This window comes from Alosa pseudoharengus, unplaced genomic scaffold (genome assembly GCF_046254945.1).
Source record: "Alosa pseudoharengus isolate Yale_2024_CS ecotype anadromous, Long Island Sound unplaced genomic scaffold, YU_APseudo_1.1 YU_APseudo_1.1_scf_23, whole genome shotgun sequence".
NCBI lineage: Eukaryota > Metazoa > Chordata > Actinopteri > Clupeiformes > Clupeidae > Alosa > Alosa pseudoharengus.
Window position 1 is genome coordinate 9,972,360 of NW_027468685.1, and position 15,235 is coordinate 9,987,594.

The 15,235-nt window shown below is 44.9% G+C and overlaps 2 protein-coding genes across 2 annotated transcripts in view; both read right to left on the reverse strand.

Moving 5' to 3' along the window:
* Positions 1-375: 375 nt before the first annotated feature.
* Positions 376-2,603, reverse strand: LOC143140100 (ras-related and estrogen-regulated growth inhibitor-like protein). The gene is made up of 4 exons (XM_076300921.1): positions 2,469-2,603; positions 2,267-2,320; positions 2,066-2,142; positions 376-1,929 (listed from the first exon to the last, which is right to left on the reverse strand). Exons 1-4 carry the CDS (start codon positions 2,581-2,583, stop codon positions 1,513-1,515), a joined length of 663 nt encoding a protein of 220 aa, XP_076157036.1. The 5' UTR covers positions 2,584-2,603; the 3' UTR covers positions 376-1,512.
* Positions 2,604-4,939: 2,336 nt separating this feature from the next.
* LOC143140465 (uncharacterized) overlaps positions 4,940-15,235 on the reverse strand; it is a 46,516-nt gene continuing 36,220 nt past the window's right edge. Inside the window, exons 8-20 of the mRNA XM_076301385.1 lie at positions 14,639-14,785; positions 14,305-14,419; positions 12,481-14,129; positions 11,910-11,991; positions 11,753-11,820; positions 11,597-11,651; positions 10,842-10,866; positions 10,602-10,740; positions 10,148-10,287; positions 8,863-8,962; positions 7,879-7,947; positions 6,594-6,740; positions 4,940-6,080 (exon numbers count right to left, since the gene is read on the reverse strand). Of these exons, the coding sequence (XP_076157500.1) occupies positions 5,439-6,080; positions 6,594-6,740; positions 7,879-7,947; positions 8,863-8,962; positions 10,148-10,287; positions 10,602-10,740; positions 10,842-10,866; positions 11,597-11,651; positions 11,753-11,820; positions 11,910-11,991; positions 12,481-14,129; positions 14,305-14,419; positions 14,639-14,785 (3,378 nt within the window). The 3' untranslated portion in view covers positions 4,940-5,438. The remainder of the gene's footprint in view (positions 6,081-6,593; positions 6,741-7,878; positions 7,948-8,862; positions 8,963-10,147; positions 10,288-10,601; positions 10,741-10,841; positions 10,867-11,596; positions 11,652-11,752; positions 11,821-11,909; positions 11,992-12,480; positions 14,130-14,304; positions 14,420-14,638; positions 14,786-15,235) is intronic.

Genomic DNA, 15,235 nt, shown 5'->3' on the forward strand with positions numbered 1-15,235 from the left:
AATGAAATAACAATAACAAATGTAAATGTAAAACCTGTGCTGGCTGGCTGCCTCTGCAGAAATCGGTTTAACTTTAACTGAAATGGAACAATGGAGGTGTCAGCGTTCTTCTGGGTCACTTTTGACTTCTCAGGTTTGGACAAACCCCAGGTGCCAGTTTGGGTAACCTAGCTTCCAGGTAGCCTACTGGAGTAGCTTTGGGTCAGATCCAGCCTAGGTATGGACCCAATCTGTTCTGATTCTGGCCTGTATCAATTCCAGTTGTTGTTATACTCTCAATAGCTGAAACAGAGTCCTGTTTGTTGTGGATGCTATTTGGAAGAACAGACAGACTGAAGTTTTTTTTTTTTGCTGTTTTATTACAAAACTGTCATATTTACATAAAGACCTCAACATTATAAATACTATGTACAGAAATAATCTCTTTGGCAATATAAACAGTAGAATAAACATAGTCTTCAAGGAGAAATAGTCAAAATAGTACAGCTTTCGTGTTTACAAAAATCACAGAGACCATATTGTAGCTTTAAATAAACAACAGATTTTACAGAGATCCAAATCATATCAGATCAGTTCAGGTAAAATATTGCCAGCAGGTAAAACATTCCACCCGGATAACAGATAAACCTTTGAGCAGAGCTGGGCCATATCCTCCCCAGATCTGAGCCGGAGTTGTTTCAGCTACAGCAGGAAGCCTACAGCAGCACACTGGATGGCTTGGCCACTCATTCTCCATTCCTGTGGCATGACATCACATCTCACAGATGCTAGGTCACAGAGTCCATCCACATGCTTATAGTCATAGAGCGTAGATGTGTCACAAATTAGGTGATCTGTTTCAAGATGCATTACAACAACAGGCCTACACTGAAAATGTCTGGAATGTAAACCCCTAAAAATGGCTTACATCACCACTTAAATAAACATAAACTTAGGCTAACTGAAGCTCTGCATCCATATAAGAAAGACTCATTTGAGTGCTAGTACCCAAAACAGACCGTGAGGGAGAACAGAGCTCGGATCCTTGAGGTGAGTCTCCATGAGAAAGCAGTCATTTCTATTTGCATAGGTAGCAGGTTTAGAAGCACCTTCATTGGCTGTGGTTATGTGATGAAGAGCACAGCCCTCACCCTTCAGACAGCATTGCCTCCCTGCACAGCTGCCTATGGATAACTTCATAAGTAGATCTCACTGGTTAGGTTGTTAGCCCCCCCCTTTACATTCAAGGCTACTGTACCAGTGATCTTACTACAGGCTACTCAAGTCAGGGGGACTTGTATAATAACACTAGATAACTTGCTCCTGATTTTAAAACATTTGGATAGTCTGTTTGTAATTAGGATCCAAGTCCATGCTGATACTTCATATCCCAGTGTCCTTGATAGGCTACCGCTTTAGACGTTGACCCTGGGTTAGTGCCCTCGTCATAAGCTGCTCTTATAGCAGTTGTCCTTACAGCAGTTGTCCAAAGATTGATGAACTTCCAACAATAGACAGCGCCAACAGAAAGTCTCACTCCGTTCTCTTGCGCCCAAACACCGCCGACATACTTCGCACTATGCCTCTGAAGCCAGCAGCGCCTTTCTTCAAGGCTCGCGCCTCACGGATTAGTTCAATCAGTCCGTGAAACACCAACAGCACGCCGTGATAGGTTTCCGCGGCGGAGATCTCGAAGAATCCACAGTCCGCAGAGAGCGCGAGTAGGCGCCCTTCCTCGCTGGAAACCGTTCGGCGGTGTTGGAGGTCCCGCTTGTTGCCCACGATAATGATGGGTACGGCGGTGGGCGGTTTATTCTTGGCCTGCCGGATACGCTGCACCTGTTGCCGCACCACGTTGAAGCTCGCCCGGTCGCAGATGCTGTACACCAGGATGAAGCCGTCTGCCCATTGGAGCTGTCTTTCACTTATGTGTCCGGCCTCATCACCATTCTGAAAAAGACGTGGCATTGTCAGTCAAAATGGACTTGTTTGCTTTTGGTTTGACTGCCAAATGTTAAATATATTAGTACGCTTTTTGTTTAAGTATTAAAGCAATCTAGGGAAAGACGATGCGTGCTTAGGCTACCTGAGAGTGTGAAGAGTCCCAGATGTTGAAACAGATATCCCGTCCATCAATTTTATCGCTGCGGCTGTATATGGAATCTGTGTAAGTGAAAACACGGGTCAGTTCACTTTTTCAGAGCAGAGCTAAACAATAAAAACAGAGCATAGTGGTGTGCAGAGTAGCCTAGTCAACAAGTGCAGCCTGTACAAAACAATAACTCACCTATATCACCGTATTCTCCGATGAACCTCCGCGTGAGGAATCTCACTGTGAGTGCTGAGGGGAGAAAACACAAATAATTTAATTGGATTTGATCATCATGGGTTTGTTTATGTAGACTATGCAAACAGTTGTCGTATAGCCGTGTTTTTTCATAGACAAATGAAACTTGTAACGAGATGACAATAAGAATGGAAATGCTTACCAGACTTCCCAACATTGTCTGCTCCCAATAACAAAATGTTTGCTTCGACCCTTTGCTGACTTCCATCCATTGTCTTTCTGCTGTTGGGCGTTCGCTGATTCACCTGAACAACCATTGAAAAACTGGACAGTGCTTTTTCCCTCAACAATCAGACGGTATAGTCAGGACGAATGAGGCGCCGCAGATATATATTGGAGTGGGAGGGTCCCAGCGTCGATGGACAGTCACAGGAGCCAATGAAAGTGCCGAGCGCCTCGCAAACACTGCTAAATGGAATCCGGAGACTGCTAGGGGACCGACATGCCTCACATATTTCTGGGCATAGGCGACTAGATGAGTAACTTGATTGTGTTTTATTTTGACAAGGGGGTATTTTTACCTTCATCATGAATTATGCAAACAGCTACACAGTAGCCTAGCTTATCTACAACGAATGGGGCAAACGTGTCTCTTAAAAAAAAAAAAAAAAGCTTTTCTCAAACACAAGATGGACACAATTGCTACTCCAGACAAAAGTCCATTAAGACTCTATGCTGTCCAAGAAATCTCTGTTCACAGTCATATTTCTAAATTATATTGTTATGCCTCGCTGCCAAAAGCTCAAGTGTATTCTTGCTAAACAGTTGTTGCATACACACAGAACAACCAGTGACAAAAAAGTAATTCCAGTTCTACCAGGTCCAGGAGCGCATATTTCTTTTGAGCCGACTCAGATAATCCCTAGCAATCGTCAGGCCGCACAAAAGAGTTGTTAATGTCAAGCAATGGGGTGCTATTATCATTTAATTACCTTTACACCTCATTAACACAGGGGCTCATCGCTGGCCCATAGCCGAAGTCCAACATGCCCAAACATCCCCATGCGCCAAACGTCGACAGAAAAATAAGCTTTATTACTAGCGCCCTCTGGAGGTCTGAAACGTTGTTTACGCATTGGCATCAAGCAGATATATTTTTTGAGACTAGCAACCGAAGTTAATTCTTAGCCTAATTAAACGTATCCTAATTCATTTGTTTTAAGATTTAGAGTCCAATATACACGTTATATTCTCACGAGATGCAACGCTGTAGTAGGCTACATATTCGAATTAACGTATTTTACAATCTTTACATTTCGCTCGGAGTTGGATTGTCATCCTTTCATAATTGCATTGAAATCGATGGAGGAAGTCCATATAAAGTGAGAACTAAGAATGCCTCTTTTAAACCTCACAAGTCTTAAATGTAGAGGCAGTGCTTCTGAGTGGTTCATTTTTTTCAGTTATCATGCAGACACTGATATGAGGAAACACGCATATACACGTATGACTCATGAGGAATAGATCGCACGTAGGCCTATGTTTGTTTACATGCACACCATTTTTGCTGGGGGGCATTCAACTCAGCTGGGTTAGAAATGTTCTTTGTTGACAACATCTGCATGTCAATGTTCCTTGTTGATAGCATCTGCATGTCCTACATAGCATTCAAGACAGAATCCCAGCTTTTGATTTGTGAGGAAATCTAATTCAACACCATGCTGGCTGATCTAGGAAACCATTGTAAAACACTTCCAAGCTCTTAGAGATGGTCCCTCCATTTTCTCTTCCTTATGGTGATATGGTCAGAAAGTCAAATTCAAAATAATTAATGATAGTGCAGCTGACCCAGTCTGAACAGGATGAAATGGGCAGCCGTGGCCTACTGGTTAGCACTTCGGACTCGTAACCGGAGGGTTGCCAGTTCGAACCCCGACCAGTAGGCACGGCTGAAGTGCCCTTGGGCAAAGGCACCTAACCCCTCACTGCTGCCCGAGCGCCGTTGTTGTTGCAGGCAGCTCACTGCGTCGAGATTAGTGTGTGCTTCACCTCACTGTGTGTGTGCTGAGTGTGTTTCACTAATTCACGGATTGGGATAAATGCAGAGACCAAATTTCCCACACGGGATCAAAAGAGTATATATACTTACTTATACTTATATAAATCAAAGTGTCAATGTCTGCACAGCCAAACACACCAAACCTGATGGGGTGAGAGTGGCCCTATGTCCAGTACTACTGCACAATGAGAATTAAAGTCAATTCTATTCTATTCACACACATGGCCCTTGGCAAGGTCTCCACCAAGCACCATAGTCGGGGGCTGGTAGTTGATGGCCACCTTGAAGCCAGTTGGGCTTTAGATAACATAAATAATGTTAACTGCTTATGTTCCCTTTACTCTTAATAGGAATGTTCCCATTATTTTCCACATTTCTTTTTCCCTCTTTGATTGTCTTGAAATGGTGTTTAGTTTTGGAAACACTAACCTAATGGTCATGCTAATAAAGCAACTTTGAATGAGACAGAGAGAGAGATAACATCACTTACAGCTGTTGTTATCTTTAGTTAATCCAAAGTGTCAATCTCCAAGAGTCAATGACTGGTCAATGTAAATGATGTGTGTCTAACAGAGGAACTCGTCAAACCACTCAGAAATGAGCGAACAGAAGGCTTTTGGCAAAAAACAAATCTTTTTTTTATTCATCCTCAGTATAGACAAACACACAGTATAAAAAAGTTGAACTATATACATAAAATACAGGAATATACCTGTATTTAAACCTAAGTAAAATGCACACTGGAACACTGGCCATCACAAACACAAACTCTTGGCACTTTAAATCACTGCACACATCACACATCTGTTGAGAAGCAGTCTGCAGTCTGTGTGTGTGTGTGTGTGTGTGTGTGTGTGTGTGTGTGTGTGTGTGTCACCTCAGCAGTCTGTGTGTGTGTGTGTGTGTGTATGCATAAGGGTGGGGGTGTTTGGCACTTTAGCTCAGTAGTGTGTATGGTTGTTGGAGACCATTAACTGTGTGTGTGTGTGTGTGTGTGTGTGTGTGTGTGTGTTTGCCACCTTATGTCAGTAGTATATGTTTGTTTGAAGCCTGTGTGTAGTAAACGTGTGTGTGTGTGTGTGTGTGTGTGTGTGTTGTGTGCGTGGAAGATGCTTACGTGTGTGGCTGAAGTCTCATCACCTCAGTCCCTGTCTGGGTCCGACAGTTGTCCTTCTCCAGGAGAAAGAACCGCAGCACGCCTGATGATGGCGCCTCACTAGTCCTGGGTGCATCAGACTGCGTCTGTATTTGCAACTGCGTCTGCGACTGTAACTTTGTCCGTATTTGCACCTGTAATTGTGACTGTGACTCCATCTGCATCTGCGTCTGTGACTGCGTCAGCGTCAGCGCCTGCGTTTGCGACTGCATCAGTGACTGAGTCCGCACCTGCGCCTGCAACTGCACCTGTGCCTGCCTCCGCAACTGCGACTGCGTTTGCGACCGCTTTTTCTCCTTCCTCCCAGCTTTCCGCTTCCCTGTGTTTCCCGATCTTCCCACTTTCGCTCGTTCGTCTCGTTCCACTTTCCTCTCCCTCCCTTCATCTCGCTGCGCCTTCCTCTCCTTCCCTCGGTCGGGCAGCCTCTCCTTCCCTTGTTCCGGCAGCCCCTTGTGCTGTTTCCGAGGCCGGCCCCTCTGCCGCTGGCGGTGGGGGTTGCGCAGGAGAGACTGGTGGAGGCTGTGGCCGATCACTCGCTGCAGCCGCCTGGAGAAGATCATCTGCAGAGACTTCACCTGCTTCTCACACTCGGCCTTCCACTGAGAGGGATTGAGACAGACAGACAGAGAGACAGCAGAGAGAGAGAGACAGACAGACAGAGAGACAGCAGAGAGAGAGAGAGAGACAGAGAGACAGCAGAGAGAGAGAGAGAGAGAGACAGAGAGACAGACAGCAGAGAGAGACAGAGAGACAGACAGAGAAAGAGGATGTAGGAAGAGAGAGAGAGAGAGAGACAGATAGACAGACAGACAGACAGATAGAAAGAGAGGATGTAGGAGGAGAAAGAGGAGAGAGACAGAGAGAGAGAGACAGATATACAGACAGACAGATAGAAAGAGAGGATATAGGAAGAGAAAGGAGAGAGACAAAGATATACAGATGAGATGAGGGGAAGATATATAGAGAAAAACAAAATGACAAAGTGTGTGAATAACTGTTAAATGGATTAATACCACGGGGTACTGATCAGAGTTCTTGAACACCTGTTTGAGTGTCTGTGTGTGTGTGTATGTAATGAACACCTGTGTGTGTGTGTGTGTAATGATGCTAACCTTTGCCCTCTTGAGCAGCAAGTCCAGCAGGAGCCAGATGTCAGACACAAACTCCGAAGGGGTGCGGTACGGAGGCGCTAGTTTCTGTAGCAACCGGCCGCGGATGAGCATGATGCTCACGGCGCCAGAGGAGCAAGAGGCTGGCTCCTGGAGACACATACACAGAGCCAAAACCTCAGTGTGTTGGTGAGCCAGGTCAGTCCTGTTGCCAGCTTAGCTTTTCATTTGATAGCAAACCACTTCCTGGTTTGTTCTTTTATCCGCTTAAAGAAGGCTACATTCATTCTGATATATTACCTAAAAACCTTTTAACATTAGATCACAGGTGCTCAAAAATTTCAGAAAATTAGCACATCGTGTAAAGATCCATAGCCCTGCCCAGACTGAGAAATTAAAGGCTCAGGAAATCTTTGCCAGTGTTATGACTTATTTAGCTGATTAGAGCTCTTCTCAGTTTGACATTTCTGTACTGTACATTTTTTATTCTAATATTTTGAAATTCCATAAGCTGTAAACTACAATCAAGATTAAAACAAAAACGTTGTTAAAGATTTCACTTTATGTGCAATGAATATATAATATATAAAGGTTTGCATCTGTAATGTTGACCTGAGATTGCATAATATAGAGAAAACCCTGACCTAGTTTTAGTTAGTATAGTGCTGCTCAATCAGTTGCATTACATGAACACTCAATCACACTAAGTCTACTTTTACACAACCATTTAGGCACTGAAAAAAAAATCCTTTGCATAAACTCAATTTAGGCTAATTAGTCAATCGTGTGTGTGTGTGTGTGTGTGTGTATCAACGTGTCTGTGTGTGTATTGATAGATAGATAGATAGATAGATAGATAGAGATATATAGATATATAGATATATAGATAGATAGATAGATAGATAGATACTTTATTGATCCCCAGGATATTGTCATGTGTGTGTGGGCTAATTAGTAAAATCACCGAATCTGCCTGGTTTCTCCACATGACTGATGAGTGGCACTCCACCAGACTGAATATTTGGTCTTAATATTCTCCTTGACACACATTCATCATTCAAACTCTTCTATAACACATTATGTAAGTGCACAGAATAAAGTTGTTCTTAGCCTGTTAATTACTCTTGTAGAAGCTAAACCCCCCCCCCCCCTCCCCCATCATCTTCACAATCTACGAAGTAAAGTTTCATGTTGGTAATAGTGTAAGAGTACTCTTAATAGTCACAGGCATAGTACTGTACGTGTGTGCGAGTGTGTGCGTGCGTGTGTGCCTGTTGATGAAACTCACCTGATTTTGCATGAAAAGTACAGGCCTGTATTTGCTGCACCACAGTGAGAGCAGCAAGTACTCACATATCTGTCAAACACACAGACACACACATACACACACACACATTAAAAGCAGTAAGTACCTTAGCCGAGTATATCTATGTTAAATTGACACACAGAAAATAGTATGTACTCATGTTTCTGTCAACTACACACAGACAAAGCTATGGGCTTCCAGTCACAGCATAGCAACATAGCAACACAGCATTCTTTCACTGACTTGCACTGTATTAAAGACAACGCCACACATGGGCTCACATGATGACGTAATGCTAAGGTTGTGTCTTTGCATTGTGTTTAATCAAAAAAAAAAACCCCATCACATAGCACCTTTAAATAAACCCACAGAATAAACTCAGTGTGTAGCTGAGGAGTATTAGAAGCAAGTTACACCGGGCACGTTTAACTGAAGCGTTCCATTTACGGGCTACCATTAGCTTCCACCCCCCCCACACACACACACCATTTTATCACCCCCCCATTCATCATCCCCCTCCCACACACACCATATCCCCCCATACACACACACACAATTATACCTTTTTAATTACTACTTTCAATTTATTCTTTAAAGTTGAGCTGGCTCTTGAGCAAAATAATTTCATTACTTAAAATTCCATTAATGAGTGCATGACAATAAACTACTTGAACTTGAACCACTTGAACTTGAACCAGACGTGATAGCGGCGTGCACATTAACAACAAATGAGCTGTGTGTGTTGCAGCACCCAAACCATGGTAAGGCCCAGGTGCCCAAGGGGACGTGCGTTCGAAATCCCACCCCATCTCTCTCCTGCTCGCTTCCCATTGAGGCAAAAAAAGCCCCAAAAAATGTACTTAAAAAAAGAATAAATAAGAGACCCGTCATCTAAAGAAATTTTACACTCTGTGAACGGAACCCTTCAGTTGCGCATCCAGTGTGGCCCGACGAGCAGGCCCCTACCTTCTGGTCCTGAGCGTTCATGCAGGATCCTCCCTCAAAGCCGCCCTGCATTCTCACCTCCGCCGACACATCCAGACACAGGCCACACACCCAGCCTTCGCTACACACACACACACACACACACACACACACACACACACAGGCAAAGATATTTAACTCACACCTTAGAACCTACATGGCACACACACACTCTCACACACACACACTCACTCATGTGGGTGCACACACACACACACACACACACACACACACACACACACACACACACACACACACACACACACACACACACACACACACACACACACACACACACACACACACACACACACACACACACACAGATTCATTAATTACCACATCCTTCCTTTCACACTCACACACACACACACACACTCACATGTTCACATGCACACAGATTAATCATTTTACACACAGCCCTTCATTCATACACTCATAAACACACTGATTACTTAACTCATACCTCTGGCAGATCCTAGTACACATCACACACCCACTCTCTCAAAAAACACCCACACACACACACACCCACACACTTAAGGAGTACGCAATATCATACAAATTACATATAAATGCTACTCTTCACATAAAATATAATTTGGGAGTGTGCAATCTATCTACATGAGTTTGTTTTTATTTGGACAATGTTCAGGCCTTAAAACAAAGACAATTTCTGAGCCTGAATTATCAGGCATTTTTTAAGATGTCATAGGTCTTATGGACACTTTTTAGCATAGTCTACTAGCGTATGCATGATGAGATATGCATATTTGTTGGAACAAATCAGATAACAAATAAACTTGCTTGAGACAGACACTTTGAGATAGACACTAATTCTCAAAGTTTCAACTATCCCACCTTAGAATGGTGTGAATGACTGAGGAATGAGAACTGTGAACACAAGTTTCAAAATAAAAGCGATAGTTTATTTTCTGAAGAGACGTATTTCCCCTTGGGATCTACAATATATCATGGTCTCTACGGAAATTAATTGACGTTACGGTATTCTATCAATTCTATCAAAGGAAAAAATAAGACCTTGTAAATGAAATTCAAGACTTTGTAAATGAAATTTAATACTTTTAAGGCCTTAATTTGACAATATTAAATGTAAGACTTTTTGAATACTTTTAAGACCCCGCAGGTACCCTGCAAAGGGTGACACACAAACACTAACCCCCATGTGCATTTATGTATGTGGAAGATGGGGGGTGTGTGCGCGTGTGTGTGTGTGTGTGTGTGTGTGTATGTATGTGTTTCTGACCGGAGTTTGGTGATGAGGGGCGGTATGTGGCATCCTTTGTGGTATCCACGGTTACAGGTGGCACAGTGGTACAGCATGCCCTCCACGTGACACACCACACAGCGCCTCTGCTGGACAGCATGGGTCTTGCACTCTGCAGACTACAGCCAGAGGTCAAACACAGAGGTCAAAGTTCCTACAGCACCAATAGACCTTTGAAGTTCACCCACAAAAAGGACCCAAAGCTGCCTTTCTTTCTCAATATACATAGGTATTCAAGTGAAGTTCCTGTGAAGGGTGTAATGGCAGGTGTCCAACTACCTCTGTACATATTGTGTGTGTTTTTGTGTGTATGATGGTATGTATGTATACATGTTTGTATTTGTTTAGAAGTAATATTTTTATTCGGAAGTAATAATGCTGTTGTTGTTGTTATTTTTCCTGACCAGCTGTTGCTAGACACCACAGACGTTACCTTGTTATCCTCAGGTATCTCCTGGATCAGAAACTCCATGGAACCTTCCCCCTGGAGGAGGCGAAACCGAGGTAGGGGGTGACCAATAGAGATAGAGGGGAGGGGCATGTGGTAGACTGACACCTGAGGTAGCCAATGCCTGAGGAAAAGCATAATAATGGGTGTCTTACGTGTGACTTAAGCTATAAGCTATCAAACTACAAATAATAGACAGAACTTTAACTTTGCTTTATTACTCACTTCTTTGGTAAGAGATGGTAGATTTCTGAGAGAAGCAGAGAGAGATAGAGATCACATCAAGCTTACAATAATGTGAAAATCACTGTCACACACAACCAAAATTCAATTCTTCTCAGTCCAAACAGCAAATTTAGGTTTTCTCTCTGAATGGAACTTGAGTTCAAACTCATTTGGTGTCATAACAGGCACAGAGTTAGGGAAGACATCAGCAAAAAAAAAAAAGCAATAATGCTTTGAGAGCGACACCTAGTGTCACGTCTATGCTGTTGCTTGATCTAAAGTTAATGTGATTACTGCAGTCACTTCAAGCTGATACAAGCAGAGACTTTCTAATGAGGAGACACAGCACTCAAAAATGCCTCCATAGAAATGCACAGGGTTAGTTTGTAACGTCAATATGGCAGTTGTCTACAAATATCCTGCCCCTTCCACAGCAAGAAGTCGACATGTGAGTACATCGTGCCAATCATGTGGTGTGATCTCGCCACTGGAGCAAGGTTGGTGTTGTGAAGCCTTGCGCATGTGCATTTCAGCCGAAATAGATGCCTGGTAAGTGCCCAAAAAGCGTTACAATATGGCCGCCGAGTGGAGGGACTTGCCTAAAAGGACTTTCATACATGCACTAGTTTCAGGCAAACAGCAAACCACACAAACAGCAACCACGTCAGAGTTGCTTCTGAAAAAAAAAAAAGCTGCTTCTGAGTCGGCCGGTGAGTGAATAAACAAACAAATGATTAAATTAATTATTACAATACCTTCATCCTGCATTTCTACATCAATACAATCATCCTCTTCATCAAAGTCTTCATCCTGTGGAGACCAAGGCAATAGCATGGTGAGACTTGCTACTCACTAGGGAGAAAATAATACTCGCTTACCAACACTAGCAATTCGCATTAGCAGGTATTCACCTCTAGAGGGCAGCAGTAGCTGTTGATGGTGTCAGTTTCGTGTCCAGCTGCACCTGCACCCTGTGAAGCTAAACAAACAGGCTAGATTGAGGCTTTGGAGTCAGTAACAGGAGAACCACAGGTGACTGGGCTGTCATTTCTGGCTGACCATTCTTACCAGAAGCCGCTGGATTTCTGACCAATCCTGGACTCCTTGTCAGATTCAAAGCTTTCAGGAAAGACTGAAGTGTTGGCCGCTTCTGTGGAAACAAATCAACAGCGACTCTAAAACGAATGATTGCACTCAGTTATCACATGCTCTTTGAATAAGACACACACACACACACACAACTGATGGCAGGGTCTTGACAGGCTATACCCGTTGTGAGGAGCAATCACGCATACAAACACACACACACACACACACACAGAAGAGACAGAGAGGCTGTCTGTGAGAGAGGCAAGCATACACACACACACATACACACAACAGAGAGAGAGAGAGAGGAGAGAGAGAGAGAGAGAGAGAAATGTTGAACACACACACACACACGAGAGAATGAGAGGAGACTTCGATGATAAGGCACATAAACACACACAGATGTATACAGACCATGTGTGTGCGAGAGGGAACAGATTCTGAGACACACATATACACACATAGATGAGGAAGGTGAGCATGCACACACACACACACACACACAGACACACACACACACACACACACACATGCATGCACGCACTCTCACCTGGCAGAGAGTTTGTGGAATTGCAGGTAGAGGCGAAGGACCAGAAGGGGCCATAGATGATTGGTCTCTCTCTGGACAGACAGGAACATCTGGTGGAGCCGCTTGCACATGCTCAGTGATGACGCAGTCAGAGACCACCTGCTGCACATGCTCAGTAGTAACACCGTGAGACTCAAATTCCCGCACACGCTCAGTAGTGACGCCAAGAGACTCCAACTCCCGCACATGCTCAGTAGTGACACAGAGAGACTCCGCCTCCCGCACATGCTCAGTAGTGACACGGAGAGACTCCACCTCCCGCACATGCTCAGTAGTGACATGGAGAGATTCCGCCTCCCGCACATGCTCAGTAGTGACACGGAGAGACTCCACCTCCCGCACATGCTCAGTAGTGACACGGAGAGACTCCAACTCGTGCACACGCTCAGTAGTGACACCCAGAGACTCCAACTCTCGGACATGCTCAGACTCATCCCCTTGTTCACATGACCCCATAACTGGACATTCAGACTGTGTGACCTTTGACTCCTCTCCCTGTAGACATGACCCCACTCCTGGTGTGACCTCATCAGACCCTACCCCCTCTGTGCACTCTGACTCCTCCCCCGATAAAACTGCCCCCGCTGCTTCTACATTCATAATAATAATTGGGCATTTTGACCCCTCCTCCTCCTCCTCCTCTAGATGTTTGGTGTCTGTCTTTGTGTGTGAGGAGCAGAGTTGAGCTACAAGCACATCTGGGGCTCTAGTCTCCTGCTTCTCCACATGCTCACTAGTCTCCATAGCCTCACACTCCCTCTGCACATGCTCACTAGTCTCCATAGCCTCAGACTCCCTCTGCACGCGCTCATGAGACTCTACAGCCTCAGACTCCCTCTGCACGCGCTCATGAGACTCTACAGCCTCAGACTCCCTCTGCACGTGCTCAAGAGACTCTACAGCCGCAGACTCCCTCTGCACGTGCTCAAGAGACTCTACAGCCTCAGACTCCCTCTGCACGTGCTCAAGAGACTCTACAGCCGCAGACTCTGTCCTTCTGAAGCAGCAAGTTTCGCTAGCAGTGCTGCTAGCAGCTATCTCCTGAGGTAAAGCTTCAGCACGGCCCTTGATTGGTCTGTCCTGCACGACCACAACAGATGTCTCCTCACCGGCAGAGCCCCCGCCAGGGTTGATGATGGCCGACGGGGTAGGAGAACTTCCGGGCAGGGCAACTGTACTGATCCCAGTTACTCTGCTACGTTCATCCCATGACGCTAGTCTCTCTATGCTAGCTCTGGTGGTGATACCAGACGTGTCCACTAGAGGGGGGCTCTCGGGTGGAGAGCTGGGTTTGCCCACGGGGTCTGGCACGGTGGACGAAGGCTCACACTCCATACTCGTCACCGAATCCAGTCCAGCTTTTCCCTCACTGCATCCAGGGGACGAGGTCGTGCTCTCTACCATAACCTTTGTGGGCGACGACACAGAGCACCCTCTGGTGGTGATGAGAGGAACAGCAGGAGCGCCCTCTGCAGGCCCCAGCAGGCATAACGGCTCCAGGCTCTCCAGGGACACCAACTGACCAGGAACAGGAGGGGTCTCTTTGGCTTTCTTAGGAGGCCTGTTCTTTTTGGAACAGGCAAACGGAATAAGCCTCCATGACACCTTTCCTGCAAAACACACAATAAAAGTGACTGTCTACCTAGTGACTGAAAAAGCATTGAGAAGCAACATTTTTTTTTTCTTTCAGATCTGTTATCACATCAAAGACATCAAAGTGAACCAACACGTATCAACCCAACCCTATGTCCACACGGTAGTCCTGGGCTCGGTGGTAAGTCCTACCGAAACGGCTGAGGGCTTCCTGAACCTCAGGCTTGTTGACGTGGAGGGAGATCTGCAGCATGTGGGCAAAGGGAGGAGGATTCTGGGTCAACACCGTCTGCAGCTGCTGCTGGACCTGTTGAGGGGGACTGGAGCTTTTAGTCTGAGGAGTGTGTGTGTGTGTGTGTGTGTGTGTGTGTGTTGAAGGTTTGAAATAGAAACACCACCATGCCGCTTGGGAAACAGCTGCCGCTGGACCTTTTGAGGGGGTCTGGAGCTTTAGTCTGAGGAGATTGTGTGTGTGTGTGTGTGTGTGTGTGTGTGTGTGTGTGTGTGTGTGTGTGTGTGTGTGTACCTGATTTACACAGGACAATAGCGCAATCTGGTCCATGCGGTCCAGGGTTTTCTCACTGAAGGCCAGTAGGTACGCCTGCCTCTCCAGTAGTTTCTGGAGCACTGATTGCTGCCCCTTCAGGCGATCGAATTCCGAAGTGTACATTACCTGCCCAACACACAACAGCAACACACACTTGTGAGAAACATTTTGAGATTCTCCATAAATTGGATGTGTTAATAATAATGCATAGTTTACATAGAATATGTTAAAGGACAATTCCAGTGCAAAATGAACCTAGGGGTTAATAACACATGTGTAGCGAGTTTGACAGTTCGCTGGGATTTTTTTCATGCTAGTCGAATGTGACCAGTTTTATTGCAAACCGCTAATTAGCGTTTAACGCTAGCCTTCGGGACAGACGTACAGTAAAAAGTAATCGCTATTTCTATACCACTAACAAGGCTCAAAATAACACCACACTTACACGGTAGCATAATGAGGGTCTCTACATGTAAACAGAGGCATTGAGAACTTTGTAAGTGTACAGGCAGTTTATTAAAAAGAAACACATTACCGTTCATGTCTGGTTCACTCTAATTAGCGGTTTGAAATAAA